A 21,729-nucleotide genomic window follows, 5' to 3' on the forward strand; every position below is an offset into this window, starting at 1 on the left:
CTGAAGCACTTTTGAATACTTTATTGGTCTCAATATTTGCAAACCCCACACAGAGACGTAAAGGGTGTTCAATAGCATTGATTTCCATTAAATAAAGAACAATACCCCAAAATATTGTTCTTTGGCTCTGTCATAGCTGTAGAATACATCTCTCTGGGGGTCCAGTTTAATGACTTTCAGATGGGGGTCCGCTGCCAAATACATATTAATTTGGAGGTAGGTAGCCTACTTAACATGAAATGGTTTGAGAACCACTGATTTATATGCTTTATGTTATATATATTGTATGTAGGCTACTGTACAGTAGTATGATTTTATGTAGGCTACAGTATTACAGAACTTGAACAGGAGTGTACAACACCTTAACTAATTCCAGCATCATCCATAAAACACACCCTTGGAACCAATGGTATTACAATTTTGTGTTTCTCATTCGTTTTTTATTATTTTTTTATATTTTTAAATTTTTGTTTTCGGTTAAGTTTAGATTCAGTTAGTTTCGTGTGTAGGTTTGTTAACTTTCAATGTCGTTTTTTTTATAATTCATTTTAGTTTAGTGTTTATTAGTAAAGTATTATTTTGAATGTTATTATAAGCAGTTCAGAATTGTTCCAACACAATGTCAACACTTTGTGAAGACATTTGACTCAAAGTCATGTAGACATCCCAGACAGTCTCCATAAACACTAATTGCATCCTCATGCTTGTTGTGATGACACATTTGACCAAAACTGACAGTACTTGGAAAAATAACCCTAATAAAATGTAACTTATTCAGGTCGAGCTGGTAATGAGCCATCTCTTAAAGGAGGACTTAAAGCTAGCCATGGAGCTAGTGGTCTTAATGCTTGTGGGTAGATGGTTCCATGCATCTGTTCCAGTGTACAGGAATGAACTTTGGCCCATACAGCTGTTGAATAGGTGAGGCACGAAGATGAGTTCTAGGATGTGGATTGTGGATCAGTCTAACTAATTTGTTTTGCGAGGTCTGGAGCTTTTTCTTGAGGATCTTTGGGATGTTAGAGTACCAGGATGTGCATGCATTGTCGAAGTGGCATATTGCACCAATGCCCCTGCCTGTATTATTAGTGCATTTCTGTCTATGAAGGGCGATATTCTAGCAAGAAATGTTATCCTCTGGTTTACCTTCAGGATAACTTTCAGTGCCATGCTCTCTCCAGATAAACAGTTATTCAGTATGCATCCCAAATAGGTTACTTCTTCCTTATCTTTGATTACTGAGTTACCAACAACTACCCTGAGCTCCGGATACTTCTTTTTAGTTTTTCTCTGGACCCAAACAGGATTGCCTCTGTTTTGTCCAAGTGGAGAGACAGTCTGTTGTCTTCTAACCAGATATAATGCAGTGTTTCTCAAAGTGGGGTCCGGGGAATATTCTTTTAAACACAAATCTCGCATTGGGGTCAAAATATTTTCAGGTTAGATGGGGTTCTTGGCCAAATATAAATTAATTTGTGGGTGCAGATTTTCCGTGCTAACCCCCTCTTGAGTAGAGGGGGTTCCAGGGGGAGCAGGATAGCATCAAAATCTTTTAACCACTTTATATAGATCATCTATTTGAAAAAAGATCTACAAGCTCACAGCACGGCATACTGTATTGCAACACGTTGGAAGCTTGTAGATCAGTATTAGACAACACAAATCTTGCACGGGGGTCCCAGGAACTAAATCTTTTCAGATGGGGGACCGTGGCCAAATACGTATTAATTTGTATATCAGCAGCCATTGTGCCTGGCATTGTGCAGCCAAAATAGTACTTGGAAAACATTCTATGATGTCACTGCTATGACCTCAGTACTGTGCATGTTTGTCTGTATCGCTATCCAGCGTTACCCAGGTTACTGCACATTAGCTCGAGGTCAGCTATGACATAACAGTGACATCAGGCATGTTCATATTTAGTCATATTTGTCCACACAGACACACATGCAGACAACTTTATTTATACAATAAGATAATAAAATCTTACTTTTAAGTTAAAGTTAAGGATTCATATTGTCCATTTTGTATGAATAGTCGAGGGTTAGGTTTAGTTGCTGCTAATATACATACACACAATTCTATTTTTTACATATTTATTTTATTCAACATTTACTTTTACAAATTGGTGACAAAAATGGTAATGTTTAATTTTAGGATTTGCATAACTATTTTAATGTAAGATTAAAGTAATATAAACAACAATTTACAAATCAACATTATGTAATAATTTTAATCGCTTTTAGACATGGAAAGGAAAAGTCTAACCAATATGATTGACAGGATGATGATCAGAGGAGCTGAGTTTTTACCATTATTATTAGGATGAGGATTAAAGAATGAAGAATAAATAGTTTCTCAGTGAATCAATGTCAGTTGGACTGGCACCCAATAACTTTCATTTTAACTTAAAGCTGCAACCTGGTTTCCTGCTTAAGTATTGACATTTTTACCATTGAGCTATAGAGCTTGCCTGCCTGCTCAGCAGGCATCAGGTCAAAATTTATGTCAGATCCTGTCTAGGTGAGACATGACCTTTGACATGATCTAAATGTCTCAATAGAAGAGCAGACTAAATACAACCACCCTACATACAGATTGGACAAAATTACATTTTATTCATTAAAAAAACAAGTTACATAGTGCCGCTTTGAGTAAAAGTAGCAATAGGACTGTAAACTGATAATCGGCTGGTTAGTTAAAACCGGAATTCAAGAGCCACTGTGAGACCTAACTGGGTTGTAAAGCCAGCTAGTCGTCCTTGAATATGCAATCCGTGATTAACTGGTTTGTAAGGCCAGCTAATCTCCTGGTACTCTGGAGAGAGTTAAGATGATCTTCGAGCGTCGCTGAGGACACTCATTAACCAGGGCATCCAGGGTCCTTTATACTGTTGGCTGTGTCCCCTGATGTCACTACGGTGATGTCAGGTAGTGTCAGGCATATCCATATATGGAGCGGGCTATGTCAGTTATGCCCAAATCTGGGACTATGATGTCCGTCCTGGATGTTTCGGTTATCTCCATATCTGGAGTTTCCAGGAGGGGTTTTCTGATGTCAGAGCTAGGTACTGTATGTTAGGAATCTCCGTTTATAGCCGTCTAGGAGAGATTCTATGCTGTCAGACTTTGTAGGTAGCTCTTCTCCATTTATGGGAATCTGCATAGATGGCTACTGCTGGCAAGTATGCACTGAACGTTCGCAACAAGGATAGTATAAAATGACTACAATAATAAGTAAAAGGCCTGTATTATTAAAAACTACTTGAGTAAAAGTTTGAACGTATTGGCATCAGAATATACTTACATTACCAAAGTAAAAGTACAAAAATGTGTCAAAATGTGTCAAACTTTATAGAAAATATCCGACCTACAAGCTTCGACAAAGGTTGTCAGCTTATCGATCAGCTATTTTCGAACAGCCAAAGTATAAAATAGAGCTTACGTGGTTATTGTATGTTTTGTAATGGCAATCTAAATCTACAAAGAAACGTGTAACAAAAGTTTTCAAATAATTGTAGTTGAGTAAAAAAAAGCACAACATTTGCCTCTGAGATGTAGTGGAGTAGAAATATAAAGTATTGAGAAACTTAGTCACTTTCCACCACTGTCAATAGAATACATCTGTTAGGAAAAACAGTTAATTGGCTTGATTTAAAATGACAGTTAATGAAAAATGAACATTTGAGCCCTTCCATAAATACACATTTGTTGTCTTTGTTGAAAATTAACATTTTCATTTAAAAATGAGGATTTAATGTCTCTAATCAGTGTGATTGACAGAAGAGATGATCAGATGAGCAGAGTTTTTACCACAGTTGTTACGTGGACTGAAGAATGAATAGAGTTTCTCAGTGAAGGTACAGCCAGTGAAAGAGTAGAGATGAACTCTGGTCTCCACATCGTAAAAGGAGACCAGACCCTCCTCATAATCCACAAACACTCCCACTTTCTGGACCTCCTGTTTTACAGGGAGGAGGACAGGAGGGTTAGGGTTAGCCTCGTACTTATTTCCAATCTCTAACGACATAGTCCAGTAACCATCGTCAGGGCTCAGTGTGATTCCCCCTTTCCTGTTGATGGACTCTCTGGCCACTCCTAAATCCCACGCAGTCATCCCTTTAACCTGAACCTCATAGTAAAACCTTCCTGAGGAGAAGCTTTGTTTTCCTAAGACATTGAGACATTTGGAAAATCTCTCTTTGTTGTCTGGGAGATTCTTCTTTACATCGCCATGATTCACTTGTTTTCCATCCTCAGACAGGATGAGTTTGCAATGTGCTGTATCAGGGTCCAGAGTTACATCCACTGCATACTGCTGGATCCTCCTCAGCTTAGCATCACAAAGCTCCAACTCCATCTCTTGACTGAGTGTCTTCTCCAGCTGAGCCAAAGCTGTCCTCAGAGTCCCCACATACAAAGAATGATGGACATTGATGTTTGTCCAGTCCTTGGTGGGTAGAGGGCTGTTGATGGATGGGAAGTTCTGGAGGAGGTGGAGGTGGTCTTCAGTGTGTGAGAGCTGCTTCAGCTCAGAGCTTCTCTTCTTTAACTCAGTGATTTCCTGTTGCAGATCTTTAATGAAGCCTTCAGCCTGTTTCTCTGTTGTTTTCTGCTTCTCTTCAATCACATCAATGACCTCAGCCTGGCTTCTCTCAATACAGCTCATCAGAGCAGTGAAGACCTGCACACTGTCTGCTATCTCTCTATCTGCACCTTTCTTGCTGAGCTGTACTGAGTGTTTGACCTCCTGAATCTTCACTTGTCTCACCTGGATCATCTGCTGAACTTCAGCCTCTGTCTTTCCCAGCTCAGCCTTCTTTCCTTCATATGCCTCTTCCAGAGATACAATTTGATGTAACTTGTGGTCTGACTCGGTGCAGAACTGACAAACACACATGTGATCAGTCTTACAGAACAGCTCCAGAGGTCTGTCATGTTTCTTACACAGAATGTCTTCCAGGTTCTTTACAGGATCGATTAGTTTGTGTCGTTTTAACCGTGTGACTCTGTGGTGAGGCTCCAGGTGAGTCTCACAGTAGGAGGTCAGACACACCAGGCAGGTCTTCAGGGCTTTGAGCTTGGTCTCAGTACAGAAGTCACAGGACACTTCATCTGGTTCAGCAGGTTCCTGGTTTGCGGTGGGATAGTTTGTCAGCTTCAGTGTCTTCCTGAACTGATCAGCCATCTCAGAGACAAATTTATTAACAGAGGACTTTGGTCTCTTATCAAAGGTTTCGTTGCATAGTGGACACTGACACACATCACTAGTGTCCCAGTAATGTGTGATACAGGTTTTGCAGTAGTTGTGTCCACATGGAGTGGTGATTGGATCAGTGAACACCTCCAGACAGATAGAACACAGGAACTGCTCTTCAGACAGGAGACTGCTGGCACACGCCATTTCTATACACTGAAAATAAACATGGGGGGGGGAAATATTCTTGAATGCTATAACTCACAGCTTTAATAATTTTGAATCTGATCCGATCATATTAGAATAGAGATCAATAATGTCGGCACATACTGTAATACTGCACATACTGTTAGGCTACAGGATTTCCAGGAAAACGAAACTTAAGGGAAGATCATGTCACAGTTTAATATGCCTTTGTTCTCTGTTACAGAATAATAAATCCTGATCTCATGCACTCACCTATCTTTACGTCCTCAATATTAAAAAAAATATCCTGTTAAACGGAAGGTTTTTCTAGTAGAGAGTGCGTGTGTGTGCTGCCACCAATCTACATGAAGACTTTAACTTTCACTTCAGATTATGTCACTGACTGAGAGGCTGCTCTGTTGCTGCTGTTAACCCTTCACAACCTCCACTCTTCTCTGTACTTCATTTGTTTCCCCTTCCGGTATGGTTTAGTGCAGTGGTTTATTGAAATTTAATGAAGTCAAGATTAAACAGCTTGTGGAGAGTATCACAACGCGTCGTATTGTGACGCGTTGTGAGCTTGTAGATCAGCTAAGAATAATAAAATCTTTGTATTCCTTAATAAATTAAAGCTGCACTATGTAACTTTCCTCTTCTACCCCGGATTTGAACCCGGTTTCCTGCGCAAGTCCTGGAATTTTTACCATTGAACTAATAGAGCCAGCCTGCTTGCTCAGGGGATAAATTGAATCTTGACCATCAGATCCTGTGTCTAGGTGAGACATGACCTTTGACATGATCTAAATGTCTCAATAGAAGAGCAGAGAGACAAAATACAACGACCCAAAGTACTATTGTATTAATATTCTCTACCATGCCGGTTGGAAACATTTTTATTTTATTCATTAAAAAGTCACATAAGGATTCATATTAATTGTCCATTTTGTATGAATAGTCGAGGGTTAGGGTTAGTTGCTGCTAATACATACATTCACACAATTCTATTTTTACATAAATATTTTTTATTCAACGCTTATTTTACAAATTGGTGACAAAAATGGCAATGTTTAATGTTAGGACCTGCATGTATTTGAATGTAAGATTTAAGTAATACAAACAACAATTTACAAAGTAACTATCTTTTAGTCTGTGTGTGTGTGTGTGTGTGTGTGTGTGTGTGTGTGTGTGTGTGTGTGTGTGTGTGTGTGTGTGCGTGCGTGCGTGTGTGTGCGTGTGTGTGTGTGTGTGCTGCCACCAAACTACTTGAACACTTTACTTTAGATTACTAAACTTTAGACTTCAGATTGCGTCACTGACTGAGAGGTTGGTCTGTTGCTGCTGTTAACCCCTCTGTTATGGTTTAGTGCAGCGACTCCCAACCTGTGGGACGGGGCCCACTGGTGGGCCGCAAGGGTAGTATATGAGCAAGTGGACCCCCAAATAATTGCCAAAACATTAAGACTTAAATGATATAACATTAATAGTGTTGCTGTCGGGCAGAAATCTCCATAATTCAACTTTTTATGTTTTATCGTGAATAAAAGCCCTATTTCATCATACAAGAGTGTCGCAGAGTCACACTGTAAAAAGTATGACAATAAATATTGTCCAGAACATAATCTGTGACACGTGAACCTTAATGAAGTCTGTTTATGATGAGTCATCATGTGTCAGGAATCAGGTTTGTTTGATAACTGATTAAATAACATATAGAGCAGGGAGGAGTCAGAGAGAGAGAGAGAGAGAGAGAGAGAGAGAGAGAGAGAGGAGAGGAGGAAATTAGTGTGTTTGCGTGTGTGCGTGTGTGTTTAGAATTTCATCCAGTCATCAGAGAGTACCCATTCATCAGCCTCAATTAGTGTTCCAGTTCCAATCTTGTCTGCTCATTTCTTTGTGTCATCACTTCCTATTTCACTTGGTTAGCCTGGATCCAGTGTGAGTACTCTCTCCTGTTTGGATAAAATTGGTGTCCGACCTGAAAATGCTTTAACTATTAACTAAAGAGCTGGAGAGACGGGGAGACTGCTGTTACTGAACAAACACTCGATTACTATCAGAATATAGAGCTATTTAAAACATATTTTAATAAAACAATATCTCGTACTGGACCTTTAACCCTTCCCACACATTTCTGTGTTTCCACTGCTGTTGTACCCATACAGGCTCACCTGCCAGTGAGGAGCCCCCCACCCGTTCAACATTTACAGGTGCCACCCCAACCCATAGGAGTTGCTACTGTAGCACACTGAAAGATTGCCCTCCCCTCCCTATTGTGTTCATATAGACAACTGGCCAAACTCGTTGCACCGCAGTGGATTAAAACCCTAGACTCCACGGTGATGGGCAGGTACTTTACCCCTGTGCTACCCGAACACTTACATGCAAGGCTTTTAATCAGCCTTCCTCTAGCAATGTCCAGGAGCTCTCCATTATGCCTGATTTATACTTTGTTGTACGACTGTGTAGTGTGGCAAAAATAGCCGATCAATCTATTTTTCTTTATTTTATTTCACCTTTATTTTTCCAGGAAGTCCCATTGAGATCAGAAATCTCTTTTTTCAAGAGAGACCTGTAGACCTGGAGAGACCTGTTAGCTGTTAGCTCACAACAATAATAAATTTTTATTTGTACCGCACTTTATATTTGAAGCAAATCTCAAAGTGCTACAGGATTAAAAAACAACAATAATAGTACAACGAGTGTATCGCAGCGCGTTGTGAGCTTATAGATCGGCTATTTTCGGTATGAATTAAAGCTAATTAATTAAAGGGCATTAAAGTCCAGATTAAACAGTATTTGGAGAGTATCTAAGTTGCGTGTCATGACTTATTTGTGGGTGAAACAGGATAGGGGACGTAGTAGGAATTTGATTTGAACATTGAAAAGATGGTGTCTTAAAAAACATGGAATATTACAATTAAAAGTTGAAGCCTGAGATTGATTGGTTCAAGCATATACATAAGTCATACTTAGTTTGATAGGAAAAGAGAAACATGAAAGAGAGAGTGGATTTCGATATCAAAATCCAATCACCCGTCGATCAGCTTGTCTGAGCTTGTAGATCTGCTATTTAAAAAAAGAAACATGCTATTTAAAAGAGTATATATTTTTTAACAACACAAATCTTCTATGGAGGACCCATGCAGGCACAAAATCTTTTCAGATGGGGGTCCGTGGCCAAGTACATATTAATTTGGGGGTCCTTGACATGAACATGTTTGAGAACCACTGGACTATGGTGCCTATGACATCAGTAAAATACTGTCAGTACTGTGTGAGTCTGTCTGTATATTAGCAGACATTTTTGCCTGCATTGTGCAGCCAAAATAGTACTTGGAAGCGAGTCTATGATGTCACTGCTATGACCTCAGTACTATGACCTCATATTGTGCATGTTTGTCTATATATTATATACATCGCTATCCAGCGAGCGTCACCCCGGTTACTGCACATCAGTCTATGACATCAGTACTGTGAGGTACTGATGTCAGGCATGTTCATATACAATATGGTCATATTTGTCCAGAAACACACAGACACTCTATTGTTAATTGTCCATTTTGTATCAATAGTCAAGGGTTAGGGTACATATCTAATATACTGTATAAAGGCTACATGCACACAATTCTATTTTTACATATTTATTTTATTCAAAGCTTTTTACAAATTGGTGACAAAAATGTTAATGTTTAATTTTAGGATTTGCATGTATTTGAATGTAAGATTTGAGTAAAACAACAATTTTCCTTTGCCTTATATTAAGGAAAAGTAGCAATAGCACAATATAAAACACCATTGCAAATGAGGCCAAACCTCAGTGATCTTTTTAAGAATAAATAAAGGTTTCAATCAATCAATCAATAAAGAAATACTATATGGTAAGTAAAAGGCCTGTATTAAACATTTTACTTGAGTAAAAGTACAAACGTAGCAGATCTACAAGCTGTCACAAAGCTATTTTCGAACAGCTATAGTATTACATATCCATATGTCATTCCTCCCAAGAACATACAAGCTTTACCAGAAGTAATAGAAACTTTTTCTATTATTTGATTTTGATGTTTGATTATAATTATTTTATCATAGAGCAGTCCTCTTGAATCTGTAAGAAACTTCTTAATTCATGCTGTTATGCAATGGTGTTTTCTAATAAAACTTGAACTTGAAATAGAGCTTAAAGGGATATTTCACTTTCAAAAAAACTTTTGGTCATTCTATCGTCTACTCAGGCTTTTGTGAGCCCCCAGACCGTTTTTAAGTTGCTTGATTCAGTATTTAGATATTTGATATTCATTTTATCAGACACGCCCCCTTCCTATACAAACCCATTATAACATCAAACTCCATTTTTAACATGTTAGATTCGTCAAAAAAAAACGTCCTTGGTTCTGGTGACTCACCCTGCCCTCCTAATACGCGAGGGGGCCGTGTTTTTTCATAACTTTTTTCATTTATTTTAAATATTTTTTTTGGAAAATGAAAAAAATCTAATACATTCAAAAAATAAAATAAAATAAATGAAAAAGGTTTACGAAAAAACACGGTGCAGACTGAGAAAAACGTACTTAGTACTCTCCACAACTTCCAGTCCCCCATCAGGAGCTCTGCAGTGTTGTTAGCTCTGCTGTCACGCCGCAGTGCGTCTACATGGGTGGTGCGCCTCTCTCCCCTCCTAGCGGTGTCTTGTGTCAGTTTGTTGGCCATCAGTTTCAGGTGCCCGGCCAGCGTCATCCTTCTCTCCCTGACCTTGTCCGCGACTCTCGGGAGGCCTCTGTAGAGGTCCACATTTCTGATGTGGTCCACCCATGGTACATCAGGGCTCATCTGTAGTATTCTTGTGACATGTGTAGACGCCATCCAGGGCCTGGCCTGTTGTACTGAGAGTGTACAAACCCGTAGTGGGGTTTCCTAAACTTTTATTTTGAAGGGGTTACCTGCCCAAACGTCAGGTCTCAGAGTAGCATATGCTTGTCTCAAAGATTAAGCCATGCATGTCTAAGTACAAACGGCTTGTACAGTGAAACTGCAAAAGGCTAATTTAAATCAGTTATGGTTCCTTTGATCGCTCCTCAGTTACTTGGATGCGGTGAGTAAACTAATTCTAAAATAACTAGTTTGCTTGTTGTTCAGTTCTCCTGGTTGTGGCCAGTTGGCACTGATTGGAATGTAATCAAGTTCACCTGTGGTGCTGAAGCCCAGTATGGGACTGCAGAAAGCAGCAGTACAATAAAACTGCCTCGGTGGTGGAGGAGCGAGGATGGCACCACTATGGGACCAGCATAAGGAAAATGTTTGTTTGATACAGGGCACGGACAGTCAAGTTCAAAAGACAGTTAAGGAAAGGATGGACAAACGTCAAACATGAATGAGACGTGAGTCGCCTTTGATCCTAAGTTGTCTGGATAAAGAGCGTCTGCTAAATGCCTAAATTGTAGCATAGTATAGAGTAAGATGGGGATGTTTGCATAGATGAATAGTGAATACTAATATGAATGTTCCCTCTCCACTAGGGTTAGTATAATGTAGTATAATGGAGTGAGATAGCGATGTCTAAATAGATTAATACTAATTTTCCCTCTCCACTAGGCCATCAAGACGAAGTTCTCCGAGAGCAAGCTGATGAATGTCACTCAACTTTCTGAGCTGCAGTCCTCTATCGTGAAGAGCCTGGCTGTTCCCTGCTTGTCATAGCAAACTAGCAAAGGAAAAATCCATTGCCTTCATCACTCTTCATGGCTGCGTGAATGATACAATATCTTTTTTGGAGTATGCATGCTAAACATGGATAAGCACACCCAGCTTAGCGGTGGAGCTAGCAGGCTGCATCTGACTCTGGTAAGGGGAAAGCAGGGGGAGTGCGTATATTTTTTACGCGAATAACAGTTGGTGCTTTTCTCCTACAGAGCAGCATTACACCACGTGTGACGAGGATCACCTGAAGCCCATAATGAAGCACATCGCTAAGAATGTCGTTGTCAACGAGGGGAAAATAAAGTTCCAGGTGAGTAGGCAAACAAAGGCATTTGGAAGTTGATGCAGTAAGATGTGGATGTTTGAATTTAGGCTTAATTGCTTACTATAAGTTGCCTAAATGCCTAAATTGTAGAATAGTCTAAGGGAGTAAGATAGGGATGTTTGCATAGATGAATAGTGAATACTAATCTAAATGTTACCCCTCCACTAGGGTTAGTATAATGTAGCATAATATAATGGAGTGAGATATAGGGATGTTTAGATTAATACTAATGCTAGTTTTCCCTCTCCACTAGGCCGTCAAGATGAAGTACTCGGGGAGCAAGCTGATGAATGTCACTCGCCTTTCTGAGCTGCAGTCATCTACTGTGAAGAGCCTGGCTGCTCCCCTGCTTGACACAACCCCTGAGGTTGAATCAGGCATGCAGACTTGTTGTCTTTCAGCTACATTCATTATATATTTTTTTCCCGGATGGGGTGATGATTGAGAGCCTGCTCAAAATGAAAGGATGCGTATGACTCGACAGAAAATGGCCAATCTACAAGCTCACGTGTTGTGTTGGGACCTTGTACACAGCCTATGAGAAAGTTTGTCTACTGTTTGCCTGTCTACTTGTCATGTGCATATTTGTTTGTTGTACAAAAACAAATCATGTAACATCAATTCTGTTAATGTTTTCAAGTATGTGTATTATGTAAATAGCAAACTAGCAAAGGTCTCATATATCCATGTAAACTTTTGTATATCTATAAATTAGGTAAATATCCATTAGTATAATAAAGAACCATGAGAATTGTTGGTCTGACTCTTGAATTGGAGGTCTAATATGACGAGGCTCACCTGAGGCAAATATATGCAGCACATCACTAAGAATGTAGTCGTCGTCAACCAGGGGAAAACAAAGTTCCAGGTGCAGTTTTGGCAAACTAAGGCATTTTGAAGTTTGTTTTCTTGCCAAGAGAGATGTCGGCAGCTTTTATCATAGCTCTTAATAGGCTCTATGCACAGCAGCCATATTGTAAAGAAATTGGGCCTCTTTCTTACTTCCTTCACAGGTCTTACCAATGCTACTAATGAAGGCTCTGTTACATTCTGGTCAAACAGAGTCGGGGTGCTGGTATTGTGCATGTTGGCTCACTAGAAACACTCTGCTGCACCAATGGGTTCCTTGGGGGGGGTTCCAAATGGACCCCTTACGGGTGTGTAACTCTGAGTGTACAAATGGACCCGTAAGGTTCCATTTGTACACTCTCAGAGTTATGGGGCCTTGGAATTAAAAAGTTTGAGAACCACTGTGCTACACTAAATGTAACAGAGCCTTCATTTTGTCATTGGTATGGTAACACCTGTGAAGGAAGTAAGGAAGAGGGCCAAAATCTTTCTAATATGGCTGCTGTGCATATGAGCCTATTATGCTCCTCAAACGCCGGTGTCAGATGTTCGTACAACTCCCTCGTCTCCTCATCTGTCCTGAAGCTCCTACAGGCTGAGCTGCACAGATGTGGAGTAAAGGATCTGTGGGGAGAGGGGAGAGGAAGGGGGGGGGGGGAAAGAGAAATCATGAAACCACCTTCGCCACTTCAGAAACATATCACTATCATCATCGTGTTTTCTGTTATGATTACCATCATCATCATCTGAATGTTTAAAGCCTCCTGACACTCTTCTCTTCTTGCTCTGAGCGCTACCTGGAAGGAGTCTGTCCTTTTTGCTCCGGATCTGCTGTCGCACTCTCTGGACGGGTGAAGTTCACACAGGCAGTCTGTGCAGAACTAGCCTCACTTCCAGCTTGGCTGCTTGGTGAGGATGCTGTACTATCATGAGCCAAGTCCATTGAACTAAAACTTGTGTCTAGTGAAGCAAGGCCAGGTGAGGCTAGAGATTTTGGTGGACGCAGAGGCTGTTGATCTTTTGATATTTATGACAGCTGGTGTTGACTCTGGTAAACCATCCTTTACAAAAGAAAATCCATGTTGGTAAATTGGCATTCCAGGTAAATTGGAAGGGGAGCGCTTGTTTTTAGGCGCGGGGCTGCGAGGCGAGGCTTTAATGCGAGGACGACAACAAAAACATAGCAACCAGGCGATGCCAGCACCAGCCTCAGTGGCGCACTTCGATAATCATTGGACTCCCCATCCACTACCACTGGGAGTCTGGGTTTGACTCCCGCTTGGGACATTACTTTTTCAAACAACCGCAGACAAAAAAAATTCGCCGATAAAGTATAGTTTTGGACCATGACGGAGGCGCGCCGACTCAGCAGACCTTGAGGCCGAGGCGTCGCGCCCGAGCGCCTCCAGGCGCGAGTGCCCGTGACGACCGGCCGATGGTCTGCTAGTCGACTAAACGCCGTCCGAGTTATGTACCGATAGGCACAGATTCGTAAATGATGTTGTGGGGACTGCGTTTGCCCCAACTGCCACTCACTGCACTAACATAGCCCGCCAGCACAGCCCCCTCGCCCCCTTGTGCTTCAACTGCATGGAATAAGGCTGTTCGCGGGTGTGTGTGTGTGTGTGTGTGTGTGTGTGTGTGTGTGTGTGTGTGTGTGTGTGTGTGTGTGTGTGTGTGTGTGTGTGTGTGTGTGTGTGCGCGCATGCTCGTTTTTGCGCGTGTGCATGCGTGCGTGTGTGGTGTGGGGCTCATGTCTGGCTTGCATTGCCCTCTAGCGTTGATTCTACAGAATTGCCTGGGGGGCGGTGAAAACAAGCGCTTCTTTTCCAATTTACCTGGAATGCCAATTTACCTGTAACAGATACACCATAAGATATGTCCAGTAAACTATTCAACTTAGCAAATTCAGTATAATACATACATGATCTAACATGGATTCAGGCCCCTCAACCTCCCTTTCATTTGTGGACATCTCCAGGCTAGTTGATGCATACATACATCTTAGAACACATCATATGGAGATATACTTCAATAAAAGAGACATTTAAAATAAAATGGAGTGCATCTATATTGCCAGCATATAATTCAAAAATACCTTCTCTTGGTGAGCTTTGCTGACACCGTAGTATGTCCCAGATATGGATTGACATGGATGTGCCATTGATGAAGGAATGTCTTTTTCTGCAGGACTCATAATCGAGGCCAAAGTAGGAACATGTGTGTTTTCAGAACCAGTGATTTCCTGAAATAAACAGAGGATGGGTTATACATTAGGACAAACTGTACTGTATTGCAGTGGTTCTCAAAGTGGGGTCTGGGGACCCCCAGGGGTCTTTGGGGGGGGTGAAATTATTTAATATATAAAAATCTGTTTAACCACTTTAATTCTATATGGTTGGCTGTTTGAAAATAGCAGATGAACAAGCACACAACACGTTGTGAGCTTGTAGAAGCTTGTAGATCGGCCTTTTTCAAAAAATATCTTAAACATTTGACAAATTAGGGAAAAAAATTAACACAAATCTTGTATGGGGTCCTTGTCTCCTTGAACCTAGCTCAAATGAACAAAGATCATATCTGAGTACAATATAATGACAAATGTCAACTGGAACTACGGTTAATTTATTTACCACAAACTATATATATGCTACTATTAGCATGTTAGCTAGCCATGGATCACACGACGCTCGTCCGTCACGAGCGTCATGGCTGAACTTCAACCTGGTGTTTGCACGTTCTCCATTTACGGCCCGTACATCTACATAAACGTTCAGATTTTCAAAAAGTGCTTACTTCATGGCCGCGGATGTTACAATTCTACTCGGGCCCTCAAAAGTACTCGCATCTTCCGTATTGTTCAATAAAAAGCATTTTAATCCGATCGATGGCCATTTTTTTCATATGCTTTCAACTACGCGACCTTATCGGTTGGAAGGTGTATTGCACTCTTAATACATTATGACTCTGAGAAAATGGCCACCGATCGGATTAAAATATGTTTTTATTGAACAATACGGAAGATACGGTTACTTATACCCACCCGAAGTGAATTGCAACATCCATGGCCATGAGGTAAGCAGTTTATATTTGAAATCTGAACGTTTATGTAGATGTACGGACCTTAAACGGAGAAAGAGCAAAAACCAGGTTGAAGTTTCGTCATGACTGTCATGTTGCAGGCTACATGTTAGCATGTCTTACTACCTGAGAAGCTGTTGTTCCAGAAGTATCATGCTCTCTGTCTGGAAAAACTGACGGTACGGCTGTACTTTTCAACAGTCGTCTAAAATAAAAAACCTCTAAAATGCCACGATTTCGCTGTGTGCGGGAAAGTTGCTGATCTACAAGCTCACGATGTTACTCTGACATGGCGCTTTGTGAGCTTGTAGATCGGCTATTTTCCCACACGCAAACGCACGCACCTTCGGCGTGCATTCGGCGGGCAGCCGGCCAATCAGAGGAGTCACGTGCGGTCTGTGGACGTTGAGCTAGGTAGCAGCTGAGAGAGTGCTTCAGTCAGTGTTTGATGCTTCAACAACAGAGGACTTCTGACTCACTACTGCCTGCGGTAGATAACTGAAGACTACAGTACAGACGAGACATCACTGCATCAACAGAGATTTATTGACAGTTGCTTTCAGAATTGAACGGTTTTATCGTATCTTCGGTGGAGTTTAGCATTATGGTGAGTACAGTAATTATGAAAAATAGTAATACCTAGAGTTAAGCTTGTTATTCTCCCTTTACTAGGCTAAACGTTAACGTTATGGTGTTGGTGTCGCTCGCCGAACTGATCTTCCAAGCTTATAACCGACGCTTTGTCAGCTTGAAGATCTGTTCTCTGCTGGTCGACAAGCGACGTGCATTGAGTTTCAGTCTTTTGTTTTGTGGTGTTTCTGGCTTATTTGACGTTATTTGGTTGTGTCTGTGCTGTTTTGGTTGCTGTTTGCTCATGTTTGCTGGTTCAACGGCTTTAAAACGTTGGTTGTTGAGAGCATTTTGAATGTTTTGAACGTTGGTGAAGTGCGTTTTGAACCTTCTCAACGTAAAGTATAGTTTGATCGTTGCTTTTTAACTAAATTCAGAATTGAACGGTTTTATCTTATCTTCGGTGGAGTTCAGCGTTATGGTGAGTAAAATAATTATGAAAAAAAACTAGAGTTAAGCTTGTTATTCTCCCGTTAGGCTAAACGTTGACGTTATGGTGTTGGTGTCGCTCGCCGAACTGATCTTCCAAGCTTATAACGGATACGCGTTAACTTGTCAGCTTGAATATCTGTTTTGGTTGCTGTTTGGTGATGTTTGCTGGTTTAACGGCTTTTAAACGTTGGTTGTTGAGTGAATTTTGAATGTTGTGAACGTTGGTGAAGTGTGTTTTGAACCTTCTAAACGTAAAGTGCAGTTTGAACTAGTGCTGCACAATTTTTTTTTTTTTTTTTTTTTTCAAATATTTTTTTTTTATTTATTTTTTTTACTTAATATTTTTATATTTACAAGAGAATCGTGTGAGAATCGTGATCTCAATTCTTATGGAGGAAAATCGTGATTCACATTTGAGCAAGAATCGTGCAGCACTAGTTTGAACGTTGCTTTTTAACTAAACACGTTGTTTTTAATGTCTGTTCTGCTCGGCAAGAATTGAGGTTGAGTCTTTTGGGTGTTAATTTGTGGCTTAATTTATGTTGTATTTGATCCAGTATTGGTTTTTGGTGAATCTTTTAAACCTCAAGTGCATTTTTAACGTTGCTCTTTGTAACTGTTTTTGTTTCTGTTTTTGAATGTTAGTTTCAACAGCGGATGAACGTGCAGAACCCTGCATACATGGGGAAGACCAACAGTGCTCCAAAGAGAGCTGCTCTTGGAGACCTTTCCAACTTTTCCAACAAGGCTTCTAACACCAAGGTAATATTTAAACCCCTGATTCTCAATCTTTACAATTTCACAGTCCCCAATTTGATACTTTTTTTCAGATCCCTACACTGAAATCCTTTTGTTAATTTAAACTGACTGTTAATTTAAACAATTACGTTGTTTACATTTAATTTGTATACCTCTAATGTAAGGTTCCCTTTGTACACTCTCAGTTCAAGGCAGTAGAACAGGACAAGGCCCTGGATGGTGTCTACACAAGAATCCTACAGAGGATCCCTGATGTACCATGGGTGAACGTGGACCACATCAGAAATGTGGACCTCTGCAGAGGCCTCCCGAGAGTCGCAGACAAGGTCAGGGAGAGAACGGTGGCTGGGCACTGTGGCAGGCACCTAAAACTGATGGCCAACAAACGTACACAAGGCACAGCTAGGAGGGGAGAGAGGCGCACCACCTATGTAGACACACTGCAGCGTGACAGCAGAGCTAACAACACTGCAGAGCTTCTGATGGGGGACAGGAAGGTGTGGAGAGCGTCCATCCTGGAATCCCGAGTAAGTTTTTGCTAGTCTGCACTGTAGCATTTCATATCATCGCTGACGGGTGGAAACATTCTATCTCCATATTTCAACTTTATGTTTTTATATAAATGAATGAATGCTCTACGTTGTCGTATCATGCAAAAGTAGTTACTCGACTAGTCACAACACGTTTTTGAAGATGGCCAAATCTATTTAGCCCTGAGGCAGATTTCTTTTATAAACGGCCTCTAAATGTTAACCTTCTGAAAAAAAAACTCTTCTTTATTTAAATAAAAAACGAAAACTAAAATCATTTTGTCAGTTGCTATACAGTACATGGAAACATCTAAAATGACAGATGCTTTCCCAGATTGAAAGGTATAACAATGTATAGGCTTTCCAAGTCTAAATGGGTTAAGTGTGTGTGGGGTTTTATAAATATTGAACCAATGACAGGTATTAACAAGAGCTTGTGACTAAATTAAATAATAACTACATTGGAGCCATTGGAATTGTTTCTTTTTTCCATTTCCTCAAAAGTAACAGTTATGGACATACAATGTTTCTACCCGACAGTGACGATATACACTCAGAGTTACAGACCTGTAAGGGTCCATTTGGACCCCTGGTGGTCTCTGGACCCGGTGTTCAGAACCAGTGATTTAAACTATGTACAAGAAACACATTACCTACAGTTTAACTTCAAAGAAGAATGTGTTTTGAATTTATTTTGTATTCTTTTCTCCTTCTCAGAGGACTGGAGTTGCCAGAGTTCAGGCACCTCCTCAAGTGTCTCCCTCCACTGGTCCAGAACAAGCTGCAGATGTTTCCATTAAGGAGGCCTTCCCTGACCCGCTCCTCACAGTAGAGGACATTGATGCAGGAGACTCACAGATGTCCCACCTATGTTCTGAATATGTCAAAGACATATATGCACATCTAATGGATCTAGAGGTATGTGATGCCAGAGGCATGTTTTCTTTACTAAATGATGTGACTAGGGTTGTCATACAATCATCACTTTTTACTTGACGATTCATTGTCATACAAATAATTGCGATTAACGATTTAATTGTGTTTTTCAATTGAACATTGGAACATAAAAATGTAATTTCTATTTGGCTTTTAGGCCATGTAAACATTATGTAATAATTGTGACAGGCTTAGATGTGACCTGGCGTCTTGCAGCAATGTAATGAAGTCTTTTGTTTGCACAGGTAAAGCAGGCTGTGCGACCCGGGTTCTTGAAGGGCTACGACATAACGGCACACATGCGAGCTAAGCTAATCGACTGGCTGATCCAGGTTCATTTAAGTTTCCAGCTGCGGCAGGAGACACTCTATCTCACAGCTGCCATCTTGGATCGTTTTCTGCAAGTAAGGGCAACTTACAAATTAGTTTGCCATTTGATCTGCTCTTGTCTTTCTTTCTTTTCTTTTCCTTTTCTTTTTTTAATGAGCTGTTGTGATGTATTACAGGTTCGGTCAGTTTCACCAAAGAAGCTCCAACTTGTTGGTGTCACTGCCATGCTGGTGGCCTCAAAGTACGAGGAGATGAGACAAATAGGTGCCCCAGGGATCCAGGACTTTGCCGACATCACAGACAACGCCTTCACAACCACTCAGATTAAACAGATGGAGCGTGTAATGCTGAGGTACCTCAACTATGAGCTGGGGTTCCCGCTGCCCGTGCACTTCCTCAGGAGAGCATCCAAGGCTGCAAGCGTGAGTCACTGTTCACATGGTTCACTGACTAACATACAAGGTGTAGTGATCAGACTTGACCCTCTGCACCAAGGCTTTGTCCAGACTGCAGGCAAGCTGTCAACACTGTTATTTGCAAGTGGTTAGTTTGGATTTGTGTAGAAAATAGCAGATCTACATGTCACAATTTGACATGTAAGCTTGTGGATCGTCTATTTCCCGCAAGTGCCATGGTCGTTCGCAGTTTCAGACTGAAACACACATCTAGAAAATTAGATTTCCATGAGGTTTTATGCTGTTCAGACTTGATAAAACAACTCTGATTTCCAATCTGGTTAGGACAATTATCAGATTTGGGCTGACAGTGTGAACGTAGTCTAAATGAACATAGGTGGTGACTGGTCAAATGATGGTTAGAATAAAGCATGTAGAAGGGTATTTTGAATTTATTATGCAAGCATGCTTTTTGATAGGGTTGTTTGTTTGTTCTAGTGTACTGTGGAGAGACACATGCTGGCCATGTATCTCATGGAGTTGACACTCCTTGACTACGACATGGTTCACTACCGGCCCTCTGAGATTGCTGCTGCTTCACTGTGCCTCTCTCAGCTGCTGCAGGGTGGCCTGCCATGGGTGAGTTCAATAGAATCAATGTATATGTTGGCTTATTAGTACAAATGACTAGCTTTTTTTGATTGAATATTTTATTAGGCAAAAAAATGTTAAACAGCACAGTTACATTTAAAATACTTTGTCTAACAGGTCCGTTCATAAAAGTCCTTGCGGACTTGTTTCCAATGAGGGCCTTGGTATTCAATTCATATACGAATATATATATACGAAGCTTGACATTTTGTCTTTGATTCTAGTTTTTTTCTTCCTACAGAGCAGTATTGCACTACATATGATGATCCTAACGATTGTTTTTCATGTGTTGCAGACTCCTACAGAGCAGCATTACACCAGGTATGACGAGGCTCAACTGAAGCCCATAATGCAGCACATGGCAAAGAATGTCGTTGTTGTCAATGAGGGGAAAACAGAGTTCCAGGTGAGTTGGCAAACGAAGGCATTTGGAAGTTGATGGAGTAAGATGTGGATGTTTGAATAGATGAATACTAATGCTAAGATTCCCTCTCCACTAGGGTTGGCGTTAGGATAAATGTAGGTTAGCATGTTATTTAGACAGATGCTAGGTTCATGTGTTGGCATCCTATAGTTTCAATGTACAGATTATTTACGTTTTGATACTATTTGACTACTATTATTTAGACTGATGCTAGGCTCTTAGTTTTCCTATGATCCTAGACTAAGACACTACACTGTCTCTCTGCATGTGATGTGTTGTACAGTGTGTTTACCTGGCTTAATTGCTAATGCTTACTGTAAGTTGCTCTGGATAAAGAGCGTCTGCTAAATACCTTAATTGTAAATTGTAGTATAATATAATGGAGTATACTATAATAAAGGAATAATAGGGATGTTTGCATAGATGAATAGTGAAGTACTAATATAAATGTTCCCTCTCCACTAGGGTTAGGGTTAGTATAATGTAGTATAATATAATGGAGTGAGATGGGGATGTTTAAATAGATTAATACTAATGCTAGTTTTCCCTCTCCACTAGGCCGTCAAGACAAAGTTCTCAGAGAGCAAACTGACCAATGTCACTCAACTCTCTGAGCTGCAGTCCTCCATAGTGAAGAGCCTGGCTGCTCCCCTGCTGTGGTCAGTTTCTTCTGCATGATTGTGTCAGTGCTGCCGTGGGTCTTATGGCATTATGTTGTAATGAGTCTTTATTTAGCTCCAGGTATTCTATTGTGTCCTATTATAGTTTGTTGACACAGAGCGTTTTGCTTGGCTTAACTTAGTCAACGACTGTCAGTTGACTTCTACCACTCTGAGTTGCCTGTGTTCATAAATGAACAATAACAAAAGGCATGTATATAAATCAATAATCCCTAATTATTTATTTATTTGGTCTGTGCGTATATAGGTATTTACGTGTGTGTGTGTGTATATATGAATATATTAGTTATTATTATTGCTTTCTTCTTTCCTAACGCACTATTCAGTAATGCTGTTGACTGTTGTGTATGTATGTACTCTGTGTGTGTGTGTGTGTGTGTGTGTGTGTGTGTGTGAGATTGTGATTGTGTGCGTGTGTGTGTAAAAAAACTAAAAAATAGAGAAAAAAAATAGTGTTTTAAAGAAAAGTTGTGTCTATCATCAAGTATGTGTAAATATGTTTGTATATAGCCATGTAAATATCTATGAATTATGTAAATATCATTAATATAATAAAATGATCAGTTTTGAACCATGAGAATTGTTGGTCTGACTCTTGAATTGGAGTTCTAATCTCCTTTCAGTATGGTAATGT

The 21,729-nt window shown here is 40.4% G+C and overlaps 2 protein-coding genes across 2 annotated transcripts; one reads left to right on the forward strand and one right to left on the reverse strand.

Annotated features, from left to right (window-relative positions):
* Window positions 1-2,236: 2,236 nt before the first annotated feature.
* Window positions 2,237-5,773, reverse strand: LOC308105102 (zinc finger protein RFP-like). Its single transcript, XM_080455734.1, has 2 exons — window positions 5,656-5,773; window positions 2,237-5,412 (listed from the first exon to the last, which is right to left on the reverse strand). Exon 2 carries the CDS (start codon window positions 5,401-5,403, stop codon window positions 3,763-3,765), a length of 1,641 nt encoding a protein of 546 aa, XP_080311860.1. The 5' UTR covers window positions 5,404-5,412; window positions 5,656-5,773; the 3' UTR covers window positions 2,237-3,762.
* Window positions 5,774-11,163: 5,390 nt separating this feature from the next.
* On the forward strand, window positions 11,164-21,093 carry LOC308094696 (G2/mitotic-specific cyclin-B2-like; the record flags this gene model as incomplete). Its single annotated transcript, XM_080441488.1, has 11 exons — window positions 11,164-11,188; window positions 11,286-11,383; window positions 11,652-11,765; window positions 17,036-17,152; window positions 17,335-17,475; window positions 18,397-18,597; window positions 18,861-19,019; window positions 19,122-19,367; window positions 19,839-19,979; window positions 20,287-20,397; window positions 20,974-21,093. 11 exons carry the CDS (start codon window positions 11,164-11,166, stop codon window positions 21,091-21,093), a joined length of 1,473 nt encoding a protein of 490 aa, XP_080297614.1.
* Window positions 21,094-21,729: the final 636 nt, after the last annotated feature.

This window comes from Gymnoscopelus braueri (assembly GCF_963280865.1).
Source record: "Gymnoscopelus braueri genome assembly, chromosome: 2".
Lineage (NCBI taxonomy): Eukaryota > Metazoa > Chordata > Actinopteri > Myctophiformes > Myctophidae > Gymnoscopelus > Gymnoscopelus braueri.

What these genes read in the sequence shown, in the direction of transcription:
- LOC308105102 (XM_080455734.1), bottom strand. Translation starts at nt 5,403, where the DNA reads ATGGCGTGTGCCAGCAGTCTCCTGTCTGAAGAGCAGTTCCTGTGTTCT.